This window comes from Nicotiana tabacum, chromosome 6, assembly GCF_000715075.1.
Source record: "Nicotiana tabacum cultivar K326 chromosome 6, ASM71507v2, whole genome shotgun sequence".
NCBI lineage: Eukaryota > Viridiplantae > Streptophyta > Magnoliopsida > Solanales > Solanaceae > Nicotiana > Nicotiana tabacum.
The window spans coordinates 143,019,279-143,044,193 of NC_134085.1; the positions used below are offsets into that span (position 1 = coordinate 143,019,279).

At 36.8% G+C, this 24,915-nt stretch overlaps 1 protein-coding gene across 2 annotated transcripts; it reads right to left on the reverse strand.

Annotated features, from left to right (window-relative positions):
* Positions 1-13,118: 13,118 nt before the first annotated feature.
* On the reverse strand, positions 13,119-24,915 carry LOC107819332 (histone-lysine N-methyltransferase ATX4). 2 transcript variants are annotated; one of them, XM_075255526.1, is made up of 23 exons: positions 23,416-24,915; positions 23,257-23,312; positions 22,968-23,181; positions 22,619-22,744; positions 22,459-22,527; positions 22,274-22,342; positions 22,086-22,177; positions 21,914-22,009; positions 21,279-21,414; positions 20,379-20,484; positions 19,412-19,511; positions 18,968-19,092; positions 18,704-18,849; positions 17,417-17,521; positions 16,893-16,957; positions 16,444-16,651; positions 15,779-15,865; positions 15,595-15,651; positions 15,420-15,509; positions 14,956-15,042; positions 14,771-14,845; positions 13,654-13,754; positions 13,119-13,543 (listed from the first exon to the last, which is right to left on the reverse strand). In XM_075255526.1, the coding sequence occupies exons 1-23, from the start codon at positions 24,283-24,285 to the stop codon at positions 13,453-13,455; spliced, it is 3,171 nt and encodes a 1,056-aa protein (XP_075111627.1). In that variant the 5' UTR covers positions 24,286-24,915; the 3' UTR covers positions 13,119-13,452. The 2 variants fall into 2 exon arrangements, with proteins under 2 accessions (XP_075111627.1, XP_075111628.1); XM_075255527.1 differs by having other exon boundaries at positions 22,968-23,174; positions 23,253-23,312.

Below are 24,915 nucleotides of genomic sequence, written 5' to 3' on the forward strand. Positions count from 1 at the left end.
GGATTGTGGAGGTGGCTTATGAGCTTGCCTTGCCACCAAGCTTATCGAGTGTGCATCCGGTATTTCATGTTTCTATGCTCCGAAAGTATATTGGGGATCCGTCTCATGTTTTGTATTTCATCACGGTTCAGTTGGATGATGATTTGACTTATGATGTGGAGCCAGTAGCTATTTTGGGCCGTCAGGTTCGAAAGTTGAGGTCAAAGGATATAGCTTCAGTGAAAGTGCAGTGGAGAGGTCGGCCCGTGGAGGAGGCTACCTAGGAGACCGAGCAGGAGATGCGGAGTAGATATCCTCACCTGTTTGAGGCTTCAGGTATGTTTCTTGACTCGTTCGCGGACGAACGTTTGTTTAAGTTGGGGAGGATGTGACGACCCGGCCAATTGTCTCATGAGTTACCGCTCCGTTTTTTCCATTTCTGATTCTTTATGCTTTGTTATCCATGTTATGTGGTATCGGGTTGGTCGGATCGAATTCGGAATGATTTTGGTAAGGTTTGAGACACTTAGTCTCTTTGGAGTGAGTTTAGGTTGGAAAAGTCAACCAGATGTTGACTTGTATGTTAGAGGGCTCGGATGTGAGTTTCGATGGTTCGAATAGCTTCGGGAGGTGATTTGGGACTTAGGAGCGAGATTGGAATGAGTTTTGGCGATTCGGAGTAGATTTAGGCTTGAATTGGCGAAGTTGATATTTTGGCGATTTCTGGTTGGTAGGCGAGATTTTGATATAGGGGTCGGAATGGAATTCCGAGAGTTGCAGTAGTTCCGTTGTGTTGTTTAGGATGTATGTGCAAATTTTTGGGTCATTCGGACGTGGTTTGGTTGGGTTTTTTATCAAAAGCGGAATTCGGAAGATTTTGGAAACTTAGGCTGGAATCTGATGTGTTTTGGTTGATGTGATGTTGTTTGAGGTATTTTGAAGATTGGTACAAGTTTAAATAAGGTACTAGGATATGTTTGTGCTCTTGGTTGAGGTCCCGGAGACCTTGGGGTGATTTCGGATGGTTGACGTAAAGGTTTGAGACTTGTTGCAGCTGTTGAACCTTGCTGCTTCTGGTATTTCTGCACCTGCGGATTGGGGACCGCACATGCAGGAGATCGGCCGCAGAAGCAGAAAAAGGGCTTGAGGAGCAGGAACCGCAAAAGTGGCTAATAGGACCGCATCCGCGAAGCCGCAAATGCGGAAATGGGAGTTTAAGTGAGGACCACAGATGCGGTGGTTTTTGACCGTAGATGCGGTGCCGTAGAAGCAGAAATGTAGCTGCAGATGCAAAAATGTCTAGGCAGAAGGTATAAATTGTGGCCTTCGCGAATTTGAGCTATTTCACCATTTTTGACTTCGGCTTTGGAAATTTTTTAGACGATTCGAAAGAGGGATTTCAAGGGAATTTCATTGAGGTAAGGAAGTTGGACCTAAAATTCATTCCTATGCTATTAATACATGGATTAAAGCTAGAAATCATGGAAATTAAGGATGAAAATTGGGGAAACTAGGGATTGGAAACCTATATATTTGCTTGAGTATTTGAAGGACCGTTTCAGGTCGGATTTCAGAACTTTTGATATGTATGAACTCGTGGGGAGATAAGGAATCTCTTAATGTAAAAATTATTGAATTCCGAGACATGCCCCCGGCGGTCGAGTTTTGGTAATTTCGGAATTTATGTTGTAAATTGATATTTTCGTTTGGTCTTCATTCCCTTAGCATATTTTTACATCCTCGTTCTGATTTTGGATAGATTCGACGTGAGTGGAGGCCGATTCGAGGGGCAAAGGCGTCGTGAGCTAGAGATTTGACCGATTCGAGGTGAGTAATGATTGTAAATGATGTTCTGAGGGTATGAAACCCCGGACTTGCACATCGTGGTGCTATATTGAGGTAACGCACATGCTTGATGACGAGCTTGGGGTCGTGCACTGTTAGGGATTGTGACTTAGTCCGTGTCGAATGACTATTTTGCCATGTATTTGATTGAAATCTATTTGCTATCATCATGATTTGGGCTGAATGTCATATTTGGGATTTGTGCTAACTATTTGAACCCTTCGGGGATTTTTACTGGTATTTCCTCACTGTTTTAACTTTATACTTGAACTCAGTCATGTTATATTTCACTGTTTTCGTACTCAGCCATGTTTACTTTATTTTGACACTTAAAAGATCTTTTAAATGAGATTTTGGGCTGAGAAACATGTTTTACTATTGGCCCAGTGGCTTGTGAGGATTTTTGACTGAGTAAGGCCGAGGGCATATGTTGTGAGGAAACATTTGATACTGATTATGAGGCCAAGGGCATGAGATATGTATGTCACGAGGTGGCTTGATTGATATGAGGCCGAGAGGCTAGTGATGATACCACAAGGTGGCTTGATATTGCACTTGGGCCGTAAGGGGCCCCTCCACGAGTCTGTACACCCCCAGTGAGCGCGGGTACCCATTGTGATGTGAGATTGAGCCCGAGGGGCTGGCATTGTTCTATGTGATTGCCCGAGGGGCTGGTACTATTCTATGTGAACTGAGGGGCTGGTACTGTTCTGAGATGTTGCTTGAGGGGCAGATTTGTTGATACTGTGCCCGAGGGGAGAACCTTTACGTGTTTATTTTCATAACTTACTGTCAATTCCCTGCTTAATTGTTGAAAAAGACTTTTCATGAAGTTAAATTGAGATAAAGGATTTTTACCTATCTTTCACCGGTTTTACTATTTTAATGGTTTTACTGTTTCATTATAGCATGATTTGCGCCTTATGTGATTTCATGCTTTCAGCCTTTATTTATGATTATTACTCACTGAGTTGGAGTACTCACTTTACTCCCTGCACCCTGTGTGTAGATTCAGGCGTATCTGGTCCCGTTCCCGAGTGTTGATCATTCCGGCTCAGGCGATCCAAAGAGTCTTTAGGTAGCTGTTGGCGTTCGTAGCCCGGAGCTCTTCCCTATCTTATTCCTTTCTGTTCTTAGTTTCTGTATTAAACTCTGCAGTTATATATGTTTGGAGTATTTCGTTTTGTTAGATGCTCATGACTAATGACACTCCGGTATCGGGTTGTGTTTGGACTATATTCCGCATATTATACTATCATTTGCTTAAACTTTGGTTTATTTATTCATGTTTAGACTTTTTCTAAATGATTAACTGTTAATAATCGGAAAATGGGAAGTGTCGTCTGGCCTTGTATTCACGAGAGGCGCCATCACGACCGGGTCTGGGTTTAGGGTCGTGACACCGTGGCCGTAGCCATGGAAAAAATATTTCTGGTGTTAATCATCCCCCCCAAAAAATAACCACCAAAAATGGAAAGGATAAAATAAGAAGCCAAAGGCAATGGGTTCAGAAACTGAATGTTATCGTTGCAGTGGAAAAGGACAATGGGCAAATATTTGTCGTACACCAAAATATTTAGTTGAGATTTATCAAGCATCTCTAAAGAATAAAGACTCAGAAGCTAATTTTGTCTCTACCAATGAATTTGACATTACCCACTTGGATGTGGCAGACTTTTTTAAGCACCCTGATGGAAAAATAGACCACTTGATCGGTGATGGATCCGTGGTTAAATATGATTGAGTAATTTAGTTTTTATTTTTGTCTATTTATAATATCTAATAAATAAACATCATGTAATCATAGTTCTTACATGAGTTATTAGTATCAATTAGTATCTTAATCAGAGCTGTTCAAAATTGCATTAAAAGATCATTATTGAATAATTAATTTAACTTTATTTCATTTTCCTTTTTCTTTAAAAATACTAATACTTATTCGTATATTTCTTTTGTATATCAAATCATGGGAAGCAAATATGGATACCTCACGAAGTAAACTTGGATTAAAGTTTAATTGTAGAAATATTTGTTTAATTGATTCATGTACAACACAAACAATATTCAAATAGAAGGAATACTTCTCTCATTTAAGTATGTGTAAGGCAGATGTTACTATAATTTCTGGTTGTAGTAATTTAATTGAAGGCTCTAGAAAAGCTACTATAATTCTGCCTAAGGGAACAATACTTATCATAGATAATGCAATATTCTCCTCTAAGTCCAAGAGGAACTTGTTGAGTTTTAAAGATATCCGCCGAAATGAATATCATATTGAGACAATAGATGAGAATAATCTTGAATATCTCATCATTACCAAGAATGTGTCTAGTCAGAAAATGGTTATTGAGAAGTTCCCATTTTTATTTTGGCCTGTATTGGATAAGAATTAGTTCAATTGAGGCAAATTCTATCGTAAACCAAAAGGTTAGTGATCCCAATACCTTTGTGCTTTGGCATAATCGATTGAGACATCCTGGATCAATTATGATGAGATGAATTATAAAGAACTCAAATGGGCATCCATTGAGGAATTTAAAAATTCTTTTAAATAATTAATTTTCTTGCACTTCTTGTTATCATGGCAAGTTAATCATTAGATCATCACCAACAAATGTTGGGATTGAGTCCCCTAGGTTTTTGGAACATATACAATGGGACATTTGTGGACCTATTCACCCACATAGTGGGTGGTTTATATATTTTATGGTTCTAATAGATACATCTTCTAGATGGTCTCATGTGTACCTATTGTCATCTCGCAACCTGGCATTTGCAAAATTAATGGCACAAATAATTCGATTACGGGCACAATTCCCCGATAATCCAATTAAGTCTATTATACATGATAATGCTGCAGAGTTTTCATCCCAAGCATTTAATAAATATTTCTTATCAATTGAGATAAAAGTGGAACATCCTGTAGCTCATGTTCACACTCAAAATGGCCTTGCACAGTCCTTGATTAAACGTCTGCAATTAATAGCAAGATCGTTACTCATGACAACAAGGTTACCCAGTTCTGTTTGGGATCATGCCATTTTGCATGCAACAATGCTAGTTTGTCTCAGACCGACAAATTATCATAAATATTTCCTGGTGCAATTAGTTTTGGGTCATGAATCTAATATATCCCATTTAAGAATTTTTGAGTGCAGTATATGTGCCTATAGCACAATCATATCGCACCAAGATAGGTCCCCAAAGAAGGTTAGAAATATATGTTGGTTTTGAATCGCCCTCTATTATTGGCTATCTCGAAACATTAACGGGAGATTTGTTCACTGCTCGATTTAAAGATTGTCGATTGGATGAGACATTTTTTCCAAAATTAGGGGAGAAAATGGTGAAACCATATAAGAAATTTTGTAGAAAAATCCATCATTATCGCATCTTGATCCACGTGCCTCTATTTATAAAAAAAGGTGCAAAAGATTATCCATTTACAGAAAATAGCAAATCAAATGCCAGATGTATTTACGGATCTGAAAAGGATAATGAAATCATATATACCTATAGAGAATGTTCCAATCCGTATTGACGTCTCTGTTGGACAATCTTATAGTGTCATAGCCAATGAGTCAAAAGCACGCCTAAAGCGTGGCAGACCATTGGGTTCTAAGGATCGAAATCCTAGAAAAAAGGAAAATAAATAATCAATGTGACACTACGAATGAGTCTCATGAAGAAATCCACGATTTAACCAATCCTGAGATTCATGAGGAAATCAATGAGCCAGAGACTCAAGAGAATAAGGAACTATCAATAAACTCAATCGATACTGAGAGGAATTTGAATCGATTGGATATAGTGGTGGATTATGTCTTTGCATATAATGTTGCATCTAGCATTATGCAAGATAGTGAGGATCATGAACCTCAATCTGTTGAAAAATGTCGATAAATATGTGACTGGCCAAAATGGCAAGAAGCAATCCAATCTAAGTTGGATTCACTTGCGAAACATGAAGTTTTTGGTCCTGTAGTCCAAACACCTAAAGGTGTTAAGCATGTTGATTATAAATGGTGTTACATTTCACGTTTTTGTACGTTAAAGTTTCATCATAAGTTAATCGACGTAGGCTAGAAAATGAGATTATTTTTAAGGTTATAAGTATTTATGTTATTTGTAACAGGGGATAAGTAAGTGTCGTGAATGTTAGATGGTAAACAAATCAAAGAAAATGAGTTCCGTTGAAGGTTGTTGATAAGTTATAAATGTTCATGCCTTATGTTTTGATGATATAACAAACTTACTGTTAAGAACAAGATAGGGAATCTGACCTACTTGGACTATACTACAAGCTTAACGGATTCCAACTAAAGGTGAACTACTACAACTTCAGGGGCTAGGAACCCACACAAGGACCTGATACTCTTGTGGTTTTCTCATAGCAGTACAAAGTCAATTGGATACAACTGGAAATGAAGTGACTGACGGCACTGTTTCTGCCGCACTACACAGTTTCCAGCGCCCACTCATTCTCTAACCAAATAAAGTGCTCACATAACTTCAAGTGATGTGATCAAGATGTACCTACAATGAGTTTATACAAAACATCACTTGAAGGTTTCAGTTTCTCATTCAAGCTTCTTGTCAAAACAGAGAAATCAATCCTCTCAAGCTTGAAGAACAAAGTTGAATGCAACTACGGACCAATTCCTAAAAGATAGCTTTTTGTTGTCCTAGTTGAGTTGTAACTTTGTTATTGTACTTATTGTATCTCCTAAACTGCTTAGCTAGAAGCGTTTGATTAGGAATCCTCTTGTAAATCCATAAACTCCTTGAGTTTATGTTGTGACTAGATTAAGTCATAGGCAAAAGTCTTTGTAATTGTAGAGTTACAAAGTGGCTTGTGGTGAGAGCATCACAAGTTAGAAAAAGCCTTTGCAACTAGGAAGTCACAAAGTGGCTTGTGGTAAGAGTACCACAAGTTAGTTGAGTAAATACTTTGCAATGGAGTCATTGCAAAGTGGCTTGTAATAGGTTCTTTACAAGTTAGTGAAGTTAAAAGCCTACAGGTGTAGGTCGTGGTTTTTTGATTCCCTTGTGTGAGATTTTTCCATGTAAAAATCCCGTGTCTTATTTATTTACTATTTTATTAGCATTGTCAGTACAACCTCATAGAGGACCAGGTACTCTACTCTTTGGTGGACTCATACAAACTAACAATTGGTATCAGAGCAGGATATACGATCCAAGCTATAATACCCGGTATTTATGGACTAGTGTCATACAAAGTATCACATAACCATAATAGTAAGGTATATGAAGTATATTATTATTTAAGTAAATTGTGTGCAAGAATTAATTATGTGAATAATTGATTAATTGTGGAAATAATTATGGTACTAAATAGGAATAAGTGGATAAGAATTTTTAATGGGTTGCCACGTGGCATTAAGTTAGGCCAAGGATGGCACCAATGTGCATGAATGAGTCATAGCATTTGATATGCATTGCTTACACGTGAAAGTGCAAGACACATCCCTTAAGCCATATGTTATTTTTCTTTGGCAAATTGGAGATATAGAAAGGATGTTGAAGACTTTCCTTCTATTGTTGGGGATCCTCTTACCGTAGAACATAGCCAAAAACGTATACACATAATACTTCATATGTTCAACAACATGAAGTATGCCATGATCATAATAAGTGCTTAGTTCTTGTTCAAAGATTTAGAAGGAGCAAAAGTTGTTCTTGGCAAGCTCAAGTAAAAGTATTTGATAAATTCGTCAAGTAAAGTATGTTAAGGCTATCCCTTCTTTCCTTTTGGCACGATTCATACGATACAAATGAAACGAGCAAACATATAACTTTCATAAATACCTTTATTCATAGAAGCACTAGGGGTGCCTATGTTCTTGATTTTCCATGTGTCTTATTATTATATCTTCTGTTCATGGGTCTCAGAAAAATACGTAGAATGATAAAATTTATCCGAAGGCATATTGATTTTATGACATATTGAGAAATCTTATTAACTCACTTCTTATGCATTGCATTCAGTTATTACTTCATTATGCATTGCATTCATTTATGCATGTATATTGACCCATGACCAGATGGCATTATATACGCATATAGTATATGTATATGGGGTATGGGAAAAGGTTATGGCGTTATATACGCACCACCACCTGATCAGCTAGTATATGTTGATGATTTCGCCCACAGAGGTCGAGATGATATGATGGGACCCTCAAAGGCTTGATGAGGTTATATACACACACATATACTTATGCATGATATGACATTTATACGCATATGCATGTCATCATACATGTTTCATGATTCACAAAGATATTCAGATTCACAGGCTGAGTCCTTTACTTCCTACTTCTTTTATGTATTTTACATATTACTTTCTATACCTTACATACTCGGTACATTATTCGAACTGACACCCCTATTGCTTGGGGCTTGCGTTTCATTCCCGCAGGTGCAGGTAGACAGGTTGACGACCCCCTTTCTTAGGATTCTAGCTCAATGAGAGTTGGTGTGCTCCACTTGATCCGGAGTTGCTATTCTGATTTTGCTATGCTATTTTTGTATGTAGATATGGGTACGTCGGGGCCTAGTCCCGTCCTTTATATAGTTGTACACTCTATTAGGGGTTTGTATATAGTCATGTATAGTTGGATAGTATGTGGCCTTGTCGGGTTCCAGTCTTGGATATGTAGTTGTCCATAGCATCCTTGTCGGCTTGCCCTACCATTTTTCACATGTATATGTATATATGTCTTTTGGACATATTTTCCTCACGTATGTTATTCACGTAATTCAATATTTTATTGATAGATGTTATTCATGACCTACCCGTAATTCATGTTTATATCTTACACGCATGCTTAGGGGTGTTCGACAGGTAGGACTCTGGCACTCGTCATGGCCCATTGGCTTGGGTCGTGACAAATGGGTCTTTGTACGTAAGAGAAATGAAAAAAATGAGGTACAAAGATATATGGAATGCTTTATTTTACAAAGATTTTCACAAAGTCCTGGTGTCAATTATGAAGAGACATATTCGCCCATTATGGATACAATAATATTTCATTAGCTCATTAGTTTTGCTATCCATGAAAAGCTTGATGTGCATTTAATGGATGTAGTTACCGCATACCTTTATGGCTCACTTGATAATGAGATATACATGAAAATTCCCAAGAGATTTAAAATGCCTGACGCACATAATTCAAAGTCTCGGACGTGTTTTCAATCAAATTGCTAAGATCTTTGTATGTTCTAAAGCAGTCAGGAAGAATGTGGTATAACCGCCTTAATGAGTATTTATTAAAGGAAGATTATATAAATGATGTCATTTGTCTATGTGTTTTTATAAAGAAAACAACACCGAAGTTTGTTGTACTTGCCGTATATGTTGATGACATAAACCTTATTAGAACTGTTGCAGAACTCCAAAAGGCAATTGATTATTTAAAGAAGGAATTCGAGATGAAAGATCTTGGAAAGACAAAATTATGTCTCAGTTTGCAAATTGATGCAAACGGGATTTTTTTCATCAATCTGCCTACACAAAAAAGGTATTGAAACGGTTTTACATGGATGGAGCACATCAATTAAGTACTCTGATGGTGGTTCGATCACTTAATGTGAATAAGGATCTGTTCCAACCTCAAGAAAAGAATGAAGAGCTTCTTGGTCATGAAGTACCATATCTTAGTGCAATTGGTGCATTAATGTATCTTGCTAACACTACAAGGCCTAATATAACTTTTTCAGTTAATGTCTTAGTAAAATATAGCTACTCCTATAAAGAGACATTGGAATGTAATCAAACACATATTGTGTAGTATCTAAAAGGGACTACTAATATGGGCTTATTTTATGGCAATAATTGCAGTCCCGGTCTTATTGGTTATGCCGATGCTGGGTATTTATCTGACCCACACAAGGCACGATCTCAAACAAGCTATGTGTTTATATGTGAGGCACTGCCATATCTTGATGATCGACTCAGCAATAAATCATGGCTACTTCATCTAATCACGCAGAGATAATTGCTATTCATGAAGCAAGTCGAGAATGTGTATGGCTGAGGTCTATAATACATCTTATTCGTGAAAAATGTGGTTTGAAGTGTGTCAAACTACCCACGATTTTGTATGAAGATAATGCAACATGCATATCCTAATTAAAAGGAGGATTCATAAAAGGAGATAGGACAAAACACATTTTACCAAAGTTATTTTCCACACATGATCTTCAAAAGAATGGTGATATCAATGTGCAACAAATTCGTTCAAGTGATAATATGGTTGATTTGTTCACCAAATCTCTACCGGCATCAATCTTCAAGAAGCTAGTTTACAAGATTGGGATGTGAAGGCTCAAAGATGTGAATTGATGCTCTAATCGGAGGGAATTAATATGCGTTGTACTCTTTTTTCCTTACAAGATTTTGTCCCATTGAGTTTTCCTTGCAAGCTTTCAACGAGGCAACCAAAAAGCAATTATTAGACATGTTTACTCTTTTTCCTTCACTAGAATTTTTCCCACTGGATTTTTCCTAATAAAGTTTTATCGAGTCACATTATTTAGTAATGGACATTCAAGGGGAAGTGTTATAAATATTATTAAGAGTGAATGTCCATGTATTATGAAGTTATTTGGGAGAAAGTTAGTTAGTCATAAACTAGTCTAGTTACTTGGCCACTAAGACTAGTTACTTGGTCACCAAATAACTCTATCATAAATAGAAGACTTCTCTACTCATTTGTATAAGATCATCATCAAGAAAAGTTTATTAATTATCTCCCTCTAAATTCCTCTTGTGTTACTTTATTTTCTATTATTCCATAACAACACCTTTCTTCTCCATTTTTTTACCTTTCTTCTTCAGTTTTTTAAACCTTTTTTCTCCATTTCTTCATCTTAATCCACTTGAAATTCTCTCTTTGTTGTTATTATTGAGTTTATTTTTTATCTTTATCATTTTATCCATCCTTTATTCTTACCCAAATTTATTTGAAAGAAAGAACATCCTTTCAAGTATTTGTAATAGGGAATAAAGAATAGGATATGTAATGAAGTTATCTTCTTTAACAACTAAGGTATTTCTTTCAAACAATTTTCAGAATTTTCAGTACCCTAAATCCAAATTCTTTACACTGATTCACTAGCAAAACCCTAGATTTAATCCTGATTTCGGATATCAGCAACAATAGACAAAGAAATTGATGGTAGAAACCGTGATTAATGGAAAGAATCGTCACTTAGAAAAGGTGTGTCTCATCGGAGATGAGAGAAGTTTTCCGATGAGAGCAAAAAAACCATACTGTGAGAGGAGTAAATGACGGACTTGGGTAAATAAACCCTTTTTTATTTTTTCACGTAATTAGATTAACATATATTAATTAAGCATGTTTATAAGATTAATGTTATTAACTTTCCACGTGGATTGCCACATGGCAGGTTTTAAAAATTATTTAGAGTGTATATCATATGCATTAGTAAGAATGAGATGAGGGATTTTATTATGAAGCGGAATATAGTTCAGGAAATTTTCAGGGACACTCGATAGTTTAGGTAGGAAACTGACAAAAAATGTATAGTGTAGACGAGTTTGAGGGTATTAACTCTTATGAAAAAGAAGGCTTACCACACATTCCAATTTAAGTTTGCGACGGTAGTATTGGTAATTCAATTTTATTGATCCTTACTTTAGCTGTAAGCAAGTTTATAGAGTAATATTTGAAAATGAGATGATATAAATGTGATGTAGGAAAACTGTTGAGAAAAGCGGGTAGTTTATAAATCAAATTAAAAACATTGAGGACTTAAACCAAAGAAATAGGGTGTAAGAGAAAATAAGACAGTTTTCTAGGGAACATAGAGTCTTATAGCATGTTTGCCCAAGCTACTGGGAAGCAAAAAGTATCTTTTTTATTAAAAAAAGTACTTTTTGAAAAATTTAAAATATTTGGTCAAAATAAAAAAAATACTTTTGAACAGCAACAAAAGCAATTTTTCTACTTTTGGGGAGAAACTATAAATTCTATCTTCTTCCAAAGAGCAAAAGCAAAAACAGAAAGTTAATTTATTCAAGTCAAAAATATCCTTACTTTAAATTTATAGTTTTCAAATTATCCTTCACTAATTTAACAAATCTATTTTCTTTTTCTCTTTTATCATACATTTCTTCTTTGTTTTATTCTATCATATTTTTATTCTCTTTCTCCTATTTATCTTTGGAATATTTTTTCTATCATATTTTTAGAAAATGGATAACTAATGAGTTTAACTTTTATAATGATTAAATCTTTAAATTATATTTTAATTTAATAAATATTTAAATTCATTTATATTTTTTAAATAATAGTAATTGCAAATTAAACTTTTACGGTCTTTTTTGTAATTTAGTATTCAAAAAGTACTTTTTGGAATGATTGACCAAACATAATCTACTTGCAAAAAGCACAACTCAATAAATTGGCCAAGCACAAACTGTTACTTTGCAAAATTAAGCACTTTTGACCGAAATTACTTATTTTTAGCAGCTTGGCCAGACGGGATCTTAATTTCCCAACCGAAGTAAGTGTTGATCTGACATTATGGATGGACTGGAATAGGCTTAGCAAAACAAGAAGGACGAATTTGTTCATTTGCAGATAGACGAAGGGCTGAAATTGCAATTTCCCTTGTCAATCATCACATTAATTTCAAAATAAATAGTGTCAAATTATGTACAGCATCATAACTAGCAAGATTAACGAAATCGCTGGTAAAAGAAGGAAAAAGTCTGCTATAATAGTCTGATCTCTCGTTACCAACCAAAAAAAATCATTTTAATCAAAATCTGTTTGTCTGATTCTAGAGAAATGGTTGACGTGTCCAAAATCTCGACGTCACAAAATACAAACAGGAGAAACCAGTTCGGAAGGAGAAGGTTGGGATAGCTAGCCGACAGGCAGTCAAGTGCAGAGTCCTTTCATCTCCAAGTGACAGCTTCAGATTTGCTAGTCCTCATCCACAAATCAGTCGACTGATGACTTGAAACGTCCATTGGGGACGAACAAGGAAATGATAATTCTTTCACAAAGTTCAGATTAATTCATGCCCATGACGGTTTCCCAAAATACGCTCTACGCTTGAATTTGAACCTTGATACCCATATTTTGCTTCCGTTTCATTGACCACTAATCGCCGGGGGGGGGGGGAGGAGGAGGGAGGAAGAGTATCAATAGGGGTTCAGAGTTTTTTATGGAGGAGTTTAAGTCAGGGGAGGGGATGAAGATTGAAAACAGTAGAGTAAGGAGAAAATAAAAGAGGAATTGCTTGCATCTTTTTTTTTTCTTTTCTTTTTTGTTGATCTCCCAAAAAAAATAGAGAGAAGTGAAGTTTACATTTCTGTAGCGGCAGAATAGAAGAAAAAAATCTGCCTTCTCTGAATCTATACATAATAACTCAGACCCAACTTTCGTCAAGTAATAGCTATATTATTGACCCAAACCATCTACGGAAAGAAGCCCAGCTCCCTACTAGGAAGGAAGAAACGTAAGACTAAAAATTACATATTCCTCTAGAATCACTAAAATTAGCAAGCTGTGAGAGGGTGTAATGGTTAGATCTCCTTGTGGAGGAAAAAAATTTGTGGTAAGTGTAAACCTAATTCATGAACTTTCGGCAGTTTGGAGCTTTACACAGGCAAGGAACTTTGAATTCTTCACATTCGTCTGGATCAAACAAGTAGTCATACCTGTCATTAATGCATCCGAATAAAATAAATCACGGGCAGACTTGCTAATATTCAGGCATTAGGGTGTGTGAGTGCACGCGTGCGTGTATGAGATAGAGAGAGAGAGATACGTTAATTCATCACCAGCAGACACATTTGTCTTTGCGATAAGCACAACCCGACTCTCATCAGCTCCTACACTCATGATCCTTGCATAACAGTTTGGCATGCACTGTGAAAATAACAAAGCAAAAGCACGGAAAGAGTCAAGTACGAGGAACCATCGATAAAGGTAACCTGAGAATGAAATATTGCATCTATTGACTTGCTAAATTTGCAGACTACAGATAAATTATATATAGAAGGAATATGATTTCAATGGGGCACATAATTCCTAGCATTACCAGGTGTAAGGAGACTTTGCCATGATAGGATGTACAAAAATATTTGGAGTATATTGAAACATATTTAGCAATCAAAATGTACACTGAAGCATATTTTATTTGGTTCAAGATAAGGCTCCAGTCAGATAAATTTTCTCTGATATTAGATTAGGTTCAGATTACAAACAAGTTTAGACATCCTAATATAATCTTGTGCGGTATGATTGGTATTCAGTTCTTTTGCCCTGTTAAAATCATCAATGACATTAATTTCATTAAAGCAGTAACTCCATAATGCAGTCGCTATTCCCATTTGTTATTAGCCGAGCAAAACTATTATCAACTAAAAATCACTAGGTGATGGGAAGAGCTACCCAGTACATGTGATGGAACTGCGATTACTCTTCTTTATCATTTGCACTCATTTGGTGATTCCTCGGTGAAGTATGAGCTTCACATGCATATATCCTTGCAATGTATAAATAGGTGGGTTGGCCTGGATTTAATAACCGTTTGTACCAGCTGTATGGGCTGACATTTTACAAGCAGAATTCCTTTTTCTTTTATTTTTTTCCTTTCAGATTAGCGAAATTTGAAATTCCACGTTTCTCTTTATCCAGCACCACTTTAGTCAGCTCCAAAACCAATGTAATGGGATTGAAACTGATCTCATTCAGTTTTAGTGCACTAGTCTTTGCTTTTTCATTTGCTGGTTTTGATAACAAGCAGCAGCACAAAGTTAATATTATATGAAAAAGAATAGATAAAAAGGAAACTATGATCACTTTCTCAAGAAAAAGAAAAGGATTGATAAGATCTAAGAGAAGAGAAGCATCAAAAACAATGAAAGAGAAGTGATACTTACTGAATGGTTAATTAAACGTGCAATGTTCCCCTTATCAGTGGCGTCCACCACAACTTCTTCACTAATCTTAAATAACTGCATAAGATAATTCAATGACATTAATTGGTGCTTGTGACCACACACGGGTTGGAGAGAGGGAGAGAGAAGAGAGAGAAAGCACAAAGAAAGGAGTGAAAAGAACCTACATAGCAATCTTTTCCCTCAACACGATACCGTGCCTCCCTCAAATCTGCAACACTGCGTCTGATCTGCTCACCACGATACTCAAGAACCTGAAACAAGTAAATGCATGCTCTACTAAGTAACTTCTAGATTTGATGCTGACGTAATCAGAAATAGGAGCACTTCGGTTAGTAAGTGATTTTTGAGATGAAAGATGATCATGTAGCATACTCGAGCAAGGAGGAACTAGTTCTCATTGGAAATGTTCACAGGTTACGACATACTCGAGCAAGGAGGAACTAGTTCTCATTGGAAATGTTCACAGGTTACGACACAAAAATCATTGACTATCGAGAAGAGCTCCTAAACATGAAATGTAGGACTCCATTTCCAAGCGATTACTCGGACTGCCATTTCTTTCTTTTCATAATATGATCAATGAATTGACTATGGGTAACCAGTAAGAACTAAAAAAGATTATACATACCATCTCTCCTTCTGGTATCTTTCTACGAGCAAAAAGACCCCATCTATGTATCCCAGATCTACCAAAGCAAACACGGTCATTTTCTGTTCTCTGCAATTGCAAAATAAGATGAAGACGCTGAGAAGATGAGCTGAAATGCTGTTAACTTGATGAGCAGCAGTGTTAAAAAGAATGCCTGTAAATCACGAAGCCGCTCCCTAAAGGTAGAAAACGTTTTGGATCCCTTGACTTCCTGTTAAAAGGAAGAACAGAATAATATTAAAAAAATCACCATAGAAGCTAAGAGAGAAACTTGTGACAGGAGAACATTAATTTACACAGGAAGGAGGGAAGGATATGGGAGGGAGGAAGAAATTTACTTTAATAATGTTCAAACTTCGTATTGAACTTGAAGAATGGTGACAAGGTCCCCTCACGTGGTGGGCAATGGCAGATTCTCCTGCTCCCTGACAAGCAAAAAATAAGGAGATTCATAACTGGCAACCATTTAGGATGACTAAACAACAGACACCAGCTAGTTAAAAATTTGTGATGAGAAGGCAAATGAGTGAATGTCAACTAAAAAACTTAAACCACAAACATGACATACCAATCAATACCAGGTAGCATAACTAGAAAATTTAAGGTAGTTAAAAAGCACGACTAAAAGCAATAATGGTTATTGGACTTATAATAGAACAAACCACGGATAGATATTAGGAATCAACTAATAAGCAAATTGTAGATAGATATCAGAACAAAGTTTAGTTCTTATATCTTTAATGTCTTCTCGTGCACAGAGATGCTAATAATGACATTCACACATCAAGAGTTTCATGGTTCAAAAAACCAAAAGGGAGCAATGCTTTCAGTTGCCTAGTGTCATAAGGACGCTATTTAGGGAAAATGCGGACAAGTTTATGGGGCTGCTTATGACTTTGGCCTTAAATAAAACATAGTAAGTTCTTTCATTTCCTTCCTGTGTATATTAATAAACTTGGCTTAATCAATCATAACATTGTGTATTAGTAACATGGTGTAATACCTTATCACGCAATCGATTATAAACGCGACACCTTGCTGCAGAGAATGGCTCGATCTCTTCTATCTCTGCTGCTGGAGCTTCCTGGAGTTGCAGTCTACTTGTTGAAATTAGACGTGAACCTGTGTGCTTACTGTTTTGAAGAAGGCTTCTAGCAGAGAATACCCCTTTGGGAGTTTGAATAATGAGAACGGTATCCGGATTGGGAGCCCTGTAAAATTGTGAAGCCATTAGAAGCATTTATTAATAAAGATACAGTTGGCATTTTTTCAGGTGATTGGCAACACAAGTTAGACCTAAAGCCCCCATTAAATGTCACTACTTGAATAATCAAGTATCCAATATTCTGACTGAAAAGTAGTTCTCATAGATGACTAACTTCCTCTTTCTTCCCTTTCTCAGCCTCCTTTCTTAATTTTGACTGCAAAATAAAAATAAAAATGGAGCAGTACCTGTGGTAGGCACAATATGAAACCATTCTTGTGACCTGTTTTCCATTTTTCTCCAAGCAGTGCAGCTGCAGTTTGAAAAGTATTAACGTCCAGGATCAAATGACAAAGTATAAGGATAGGGGCAAATATAGCTGAACTGTTGAATGCGTTGACTAAACAACATAAAATGAAATAGTCATCATGTCAGATTTACAAATCAGATGTAACAGTACCCAAAATGTGCTGGCAGTTAAGGAATTAGAATAACTGATTGAAAATGGATAATCAAAACGCCAAAATGAAGGATGTACCGATGGAAAATAAAAATGGAAATGATCTGCATGTGCACATGCTTGTTAGCCAAATGATGAATAAACAGTTACCATAACACATGTTATAAATATTTTATACACTAACTGGACAACTCTGTTTCCTTTATGTGGGCACTAAAAGGAATGATAGGCTCTGAAACAGGAGGAAGTTACATACTCTGGAAAGTACCTATTAAATTCAATGACAATAACAGATTAGATAAGTAATCTCACCTCCATGCGATACCCTGCTCTTGATGCGCACATAGCATGGTAATAAGTCGAGCACTTGCAACATTGTGTGCAGGAACCATGAATTTGTTTGCAGATCACACATATCTGAAATTTACCAAGTTAACGCTCACTTCAGATTCAACAGGAGAGTTCTTGATATAACAAGGTGTTTTTCCATTTTGATTTGAGATTCAGATCTAAAGAAAGCCTATATTAACTTATATTAATTGGAACAACAACGCCAAGTTGATAACATGTTACATTATAGATGACAATTGGGTGATCAAGACAAAGTAAAGTCTTCTAATGTACATTTGTTAATATATATCAACCAAATAATTTGATTAGGAGCTGTTTCAACTCTTATGATACGATCCGGAGAGTCAGTGTTGGTATGATAGCTTTAGAGGAGCTCTTTCCACTCTTTTTTTTTCTTTTGATTTGCACCGGGTGTCCGAGTCTCTAAGAGCCCCGACTAATCCCGGGGATGCACAGGCCCTCGGCAAGGAGTTTCCCGCAAGTGCACCACGGTAATTCAGGTTTTACCCAGTCCGATGGCCCTCAGAAATTGTTTGCACCCAGTGGGTTTCGAACTTGAGACCTTGAAAGGGAGCAAACCCCAAGGCTCAGGTCAATTGCCACCAGGCCAACCCCTGAGGGTCTCTTTCCACTCTTATAAGATATCGATTACAATGTTTGCCTCTAGTAGCAATTGGCTCCCCCTTAACAAGGAAAGCTGAGCTATTCAAATTGTCAAGTTGCCATGTCCATTATGAGGTCCGAATTAGTAAAACAGAAACATTTAAAATATAATATTATGTCCTTTAACTTCGTGAAGTAAACCAGCACCTAAATCATCAGTATGGATAATGTCAGATTTAGCTGGATGAGAAACAAATATTGCTACCGAAGCTTTTCATTATATTCTGTTACCGGAAACAAAAATGAATACAAAAGAAAGATGTAGGGTTATGAACTTCATCTTAAATTTCACTTAAAACCCATTTCAGACTTGAAAAATTAGGTGAGAAAAAATCAATACATCTTCAAATAATTTTGCTTCCTTCGCCTATCCAGAATAAAAATCTTCTACTGCAAATGAGATATGTTACATAATATTATATCTTTTTTATAAGAAGGTAAAAGGCTATGTTGCATACTATTATGCCATAACACAGTATTTTCTCCATCACTCAAGCCACTTTCCTTCTGGAGATAACACTAAAGTGAGATCACTGGATTTGCTCCACAAAGTGGAATAACATTTGCCCAAAACAAAAAGCTTACCTTCACAAAAGAATTTGAAGGGATTCTCAAAATTCCAACAGCAGGCTCCATTTTCTCATCACTAGCAAAACAAACTTCAGGTTGGAACCAAGCACAAGTAACATGAACCCACAATGGCTTAATATCTGTGGGCTTCAAAGCACCTCCTAAATTAAGCAACAATATAAGGTTAGTAATTGCAGGCGAAAGGAAATAGGTTTGAAAACAGTTTGGCCAGATTCCAGCAGCACTACAATAAATAAAAAATAGTAATTAGTGTAATGCCTTTCACAGGACAAAGACAGCATTCCCGTTCAATTTCAGGAGTCTCGCAAGATCTGCAGACCCACGAAGTGAAATCCCGAACATTTCTTGCTCCATAGCATTCTTGATGAACAGCTATTTGACACCTGATGAAAAATAGAATTTCAGTACATTTGTTTTCTTTAAGGAAAAATTTGGAATATCATCTTAAGATTAAACAACCTTTGCAAAAAAATAAACAAGAAACCCAGAAATTACTTGAGAAACCCACCAAAACATATACTCCTAAAAAAAACCTAGCGCACACATATCCTATTTCAAATCAAAATCTTTTCCAATGAGAAGTAACCAGAAGTTGGTATTCAAATCAAATACTAACAACGAAAGTCTCCAAAATTGAACACATATGAATAGTTTCCACTAATCTCCTACCAGGCAGATTAGCCTTTTGAAGTTTGGTCATACCTAATGCATATAATAATTTTGTTGTAGTCCCAATCTTCAACCCATCGACATACTGCACACCTTTCTGTGGTCCACTTTGCATAAATAGGTTCATACTTTTCTGTATCATTGAAGAAAAGAATTGACAACTGATTAGTGCTTTTTTATTAAAGCAGCAGATGTGGTTATGGGCCATGGGACATAGCCAAAGTGTAGTAAAATACAGGTATGGATGCAGAGGTCAGGAGCATCTAAAGCATAAATATTTGGATTCAGATCCAGACAGAAATATGAATACGGATATAAGGGGGATTCAAATATTTAGGCTTGTCTAAATTGTTATTTTTTTGAAGAAAAAAAAAAAGTGGTTACTAGGTAGTGTCTAAATATTTAGCACAATTCAGTATTGTTACTTAATTGGAACAAATAGTGGCTGCCAGAGTTATGCAACACAAAGATGCAGAGGGACACAAGTGACAACCAACATGCAATAAGACACGCAGGGATGATTATTTCAAAAATTAAAAGTAACATTTATATCTTCTGATCCCCAGTTCAAGTTCATGCACGACCTAAATCCATTTGAGGAGCATGGACATTAATATGGACATCTATTATTTGATGTTATTATCATATTAAAAGTTTGTAGAGTTATAGAGTCTTCTTCTTTCTATAGATGATCGATCCACCTCTCCCCTTCTATATGTAAATTTAAATTCATCTTTAAAAAATAAAAAATTCTTCTCCAACAATATGATTAGGACCATACAAAAAATGTGGAAAGGAAAAAAAGGAATTTGCTGAGACATGATTGAGGACAATATAAGTGATAATAATGAAAAAAGGATTAGAACATGGTTTGTTGACAAGTGTCCTGGTTCTAACACATATCTTCTATAATGCTGGCACAATGCCATTTTAAAAGTACATATGTTGCATAGATGTGGAATGCCTCTCCCAAAACAAGTAAATAAAGCAAAGCATGTACCTCGGAGAAAACTTAGCAGCTTTTGTCTCCGTACTTTTAAAGGAGGACGTTTAACCGATTTGGTAGAAACAACATTCTGTGCATGATACTCTGCCATTTCTAGCATCTGTGGAGCAAAACAAGATGTTACCTGCCTTACTTCATTTGTGAATCAAAAGACCGTAGCTTACAGAATGCAACTGAGTTGTAAATTCAGATAAAATATACTCAGAATGAACCAATGCCATGTAAATTATGAGAGCACTGTTGCCCTTATCAACCAAAACAAAAGAGAGAGAGAGAGAGAGAGAGAGAGAGAGCACATTCCAATAAATCTTCATAACTGACAGGTTATGAAAGAACACAGTTTTTTCCCATGAAAAGCAAAGGAATGATATCCGCTAACGCATGAATCAATTTCAGAGTAATTCCCAAATGTCAATAGTTAAAATACTCTTAACAATACTATTTATCAAAACACATTTTTAAAGTTCAAATTCTAGACGATAAAAGCTATTACATCAAACATATGACGAACCTCAATAATACATCTTATATTTTTTACTGCCAGTAATATTGAAGAAAATCAAACCTCCTCTTCATACACAGTGAGATCGTGTCATGTGCCCACGATGACATTCGATGTAATTATTCCTAGAAAATAAATGCAGCCACCACAGACTGAAACAATGGCACACATAAAAAGGAAGCAATGGGGCATGTCAATTGCTCTTAAACTTACGGGTGAACTAATTTGCAAAGCTGTTACATCAAAATCTTACCAACATAATTCTGTTGATAAATTACAAGTGTATGATAGTAGTTCCTTATTAAAAAAACTACTATTGTATGATAGTATCCAATAAAAATGTGTAGTCCATGTCAAATCATAAGCAGCATAAGAAACTGAAGAATACAAACCCATTGTTCGAGAGGTTGCAAAGAACCCTTCACCCTGACACTGGTCTTCCAGTTTTTTATTTTAGAACCTGTGTGCCTCTCCCATTCACTAAGTGCCTGTTTTTCTGCTCCGCAATATCCACACTTGCAAACAACTCTGGAACAAAAAGAAGGAGAATATGATTGCAAAATATATGAGCCAAGTCATTGGTAAGAAAATCCCTGATCTCTTAATGCTGGAACTTGTCTTGAAGAGAACAAAGGTCCACCCAGAAAAATCACATGTAAACAATTTGATAGATCAAATTTCCTAACTGCTACTTGCATTCATGTTCACTGTTTTGCATTCCACAAAGGTTAGGTAGAATTTTTTAAATAAGACAAATGTTAGATAGAATTAATCAGTTAATTCCAAAAGTTACCATCTAAGTGTTCAAACCTCCACTTAATTATAAAATCCGAGATTTATAAAGGAAACACTAACAAACACAGAGTAAGATTCAGAAGTATGAGAGCTGCTACAGGGAAAAAACAGGTATTAAACTCTTTATACCAGACAGACAACTTAAAGGAAGTGATGCACAGCATCAGACAGAGCCAATCGCTGGTGAGTGAGAAAGAACCAATGGACATAACGAAGGCCCATGTACACTTACAGGTGAAGCCTTGGGAAATAAATGCCTTCCACTCCTGAGCAGATAACAGAAACCTTGTCTGGCAATGCTACTGTCTGACAATCATTGTTGTTGTTTCTGAACCAGGAAACAGTAAATAGTTAGTTCAAACCACAAGCTTTCAACTTAAACACAACTGATTGATGAGACTAACTTGGCCTTAGAATTCATTTTTTCTGAGTCAGACAATTCAAAGTTAAATCTTGCTCTGCATTCTGGACAATAGTAATCAGAGGTACTCAGCTCCTGAAAAAATATGGACAGCAGATTATGTTATTGCAAAGTAGAAAATAAAACATGGATATCAAAAGGGAAGAAAAAGTTTCAGCAAGATTGAGATACCTTGAAATTTTCTCTTGAGATTTTGTCACACTCAGCATGCACCCACACTTTGCAACCATCACAGCGTACCTAAACCAGCAAAGAAACTATTGTTGTTTCTATGAAGAAATATCACCATAAGTAATTTCATGGAAAGAAATAGGAGGTGGTTACGAACAACCAGCAGATGATAACAGGTTTCTCACCCAAGTTCCACTATCTGAGGGATTACGAATCTTCTTGCATATGCCACAATAATGTTTTATCTTCTTTAGCTGGAGTATAAGACATAAATATTACTATCATGACATCAACATCTAGATCATCAAAGAAAGATAGAAAGATAATTTGGAAGCTATAACAGACCCTAGCACAAGCAGTACACAGACGATTGCTCCTGAGAGTTGAGTCATTCCATTTCCTGGATGGCTTAGAAGAAAGACTCGATCCACAAGCGTCGCAAGAGTCAAGTTCTTTCTTCTTCAATAATTCCTGCACAAAGATTCTAAACATGATAAACTTACAGGAAGTACCCTATACTCTGAGACATTTGTTTCTTTCTTTTGATTTTAGGGGCTGCACGTAAGGGGAAGTACTGCAGTGAAATTTTAGCAGAATCATTCCACCCAGATCAGGATAGGAATGCTAACAAGAGGACCTCGATGGTAGTATGTTAGAAAATCAGGAAAAAAGCCTGAGTGGCTCTGAAACATGCCTGGCTTGGAGAGTTACACTCTTGGTCCTGATTTGAGTCAGAGACCTCAAATGCTCCTCGGGGAAGAGACTGGAAATAATCTATATTGCCAGCCACTGCATTTATTTCAACCATCAACATCTCAATAAAGCCATTTTCAGCTAGAAATGCCTCTTCTATGGCAGAGCGAAGATCACTGGGCGTGCTGTCGTTCAAGTTAGTCTGCCCCTGAAACCTAAACAAAGCAAAGGTTCACCACACCCTGACATTACTAAGAAATTATATCAGCATTAACAGAGCTGCCACAGACCTGTCTACATATTCCAGAAACGGAAATAGCATCCCACGTCTAATCCATGCATAATCCTGCTCATAAAAACATATCATCTTAGTAGATACACCAATACCTCATACTTCGGCACTTTCGCATAGTGGGAGTCTGCATAACGCACAAAAGATAAAGTCTTACCCTTTGCGTGCCATTTCCAGAGTAACCAAAGAACATGACACAGACAGCGCCAGCAACTCGGAAATTTAGAACTTGCTGGGGAACTTGTGTTTCTGAATCAAGGACAACTGCGGGCCAAGCAGGACAATGTCTTCCAGATATTGCCCAAACTATGTCACCCGAATTAAAATCCTTACCACCAAACTTATTAGCTCTCTTCCCTCCCTCCACCTTCACCGTTCCATTAATGCCGCTTAAATCTATAGCTTCATCGAAATGTGCGTCGTCTGCATCTCCCAGTCGCTCATGTAATGATGTGAGTGTACTGCGAGAACTAGAATACTTCCTAGTAATATCCAAACGCTTTGAACCATAATTACACCCAATTTCACGTTTGGCATTTTTAAAGCTAAGCTTTTCTCTTGCATCCGGATTAAATTCAGGGTCCGAAGTTGATTCTTTAACACTAGTAGTAGTTTTGCTCTTCTCTTTCTTCCAATTATCAAGAACCGAGTCATTGAATCTAGAAGGAAGTACCTGTACACGCCCCCGTGAAGTCCTCACTAGTGGCGGCCGTGAAGCCTCCGGATTGCTCCTCCTCTGTTTTGGCAACTCAGCCTCACCGGGGGCGATGCGGGAAACCTCCGTGCACCACGACACAGCTGCTCCGCCGTTACCTCCGGCGGCGGCTAAAATTCTTTGAATACCGTATCCATTGAACGGAATTATACCAGCAACGGCTACATCGCGGAGCAGATGCAAAGGGTAATATCCACCACTGCTACTACTCTTGCGCTTTTTCCGATTACCGGAAAACTCGTCGTCGGAGTCACTCACTCGGCACCGCTTCAAACTCGGCATTACCGTTTTCAAGCTCTTCTTTATAATCATTACTGCCCCAAACCCAAAGTCCAAATTCAGCCGTCAATTCTATCCAAAAATTAAAAAAGACCTCAAATTCCTCAATCCGAAACCCTAATTTTGACTGAAGAGACCCAGCAAATTGTTTAGAGAATACAAGAAGAATCAACCGAAGTAACAGAGAGCGCGAGAAAATTGAAGTAGAATCCAATTACAACAGCGAAAAATAGGGAGAAGAAGATAATATGAGAACTGAAATTGAGAAGAAGATCTGATTAGCTGAAAGAATAGAGATCTCTGTTCCACCAAGTTTCCACAAAACTGTAGATGAGAGAGAGAGAGAGAGAGAGGAAACGATTTTATATTAAAATGTGTGTGAAAAATGTGAGAAATTGACGGGGGAAATTAAATTAGGAACATTTTCATTTTGGTGAAATTATACATATAGGTTGTATGAATGTATAGATAGACTGCAAGTTAGAGAGGAAAAGGAATAAGGATGACTGACAAAGGGGGTGGGTGTGTGAGGAGTTGGCGTTAAGAGTAAAGCAAAGTAATATAGTAATGCTATAGAGAGAGAGAGAGAGAGAATTGCCAACTTGACTCAGACGTGCTTGGAGTTAAAGATTTGCATTTTGGTTCGAGAAACATGGCTAAACT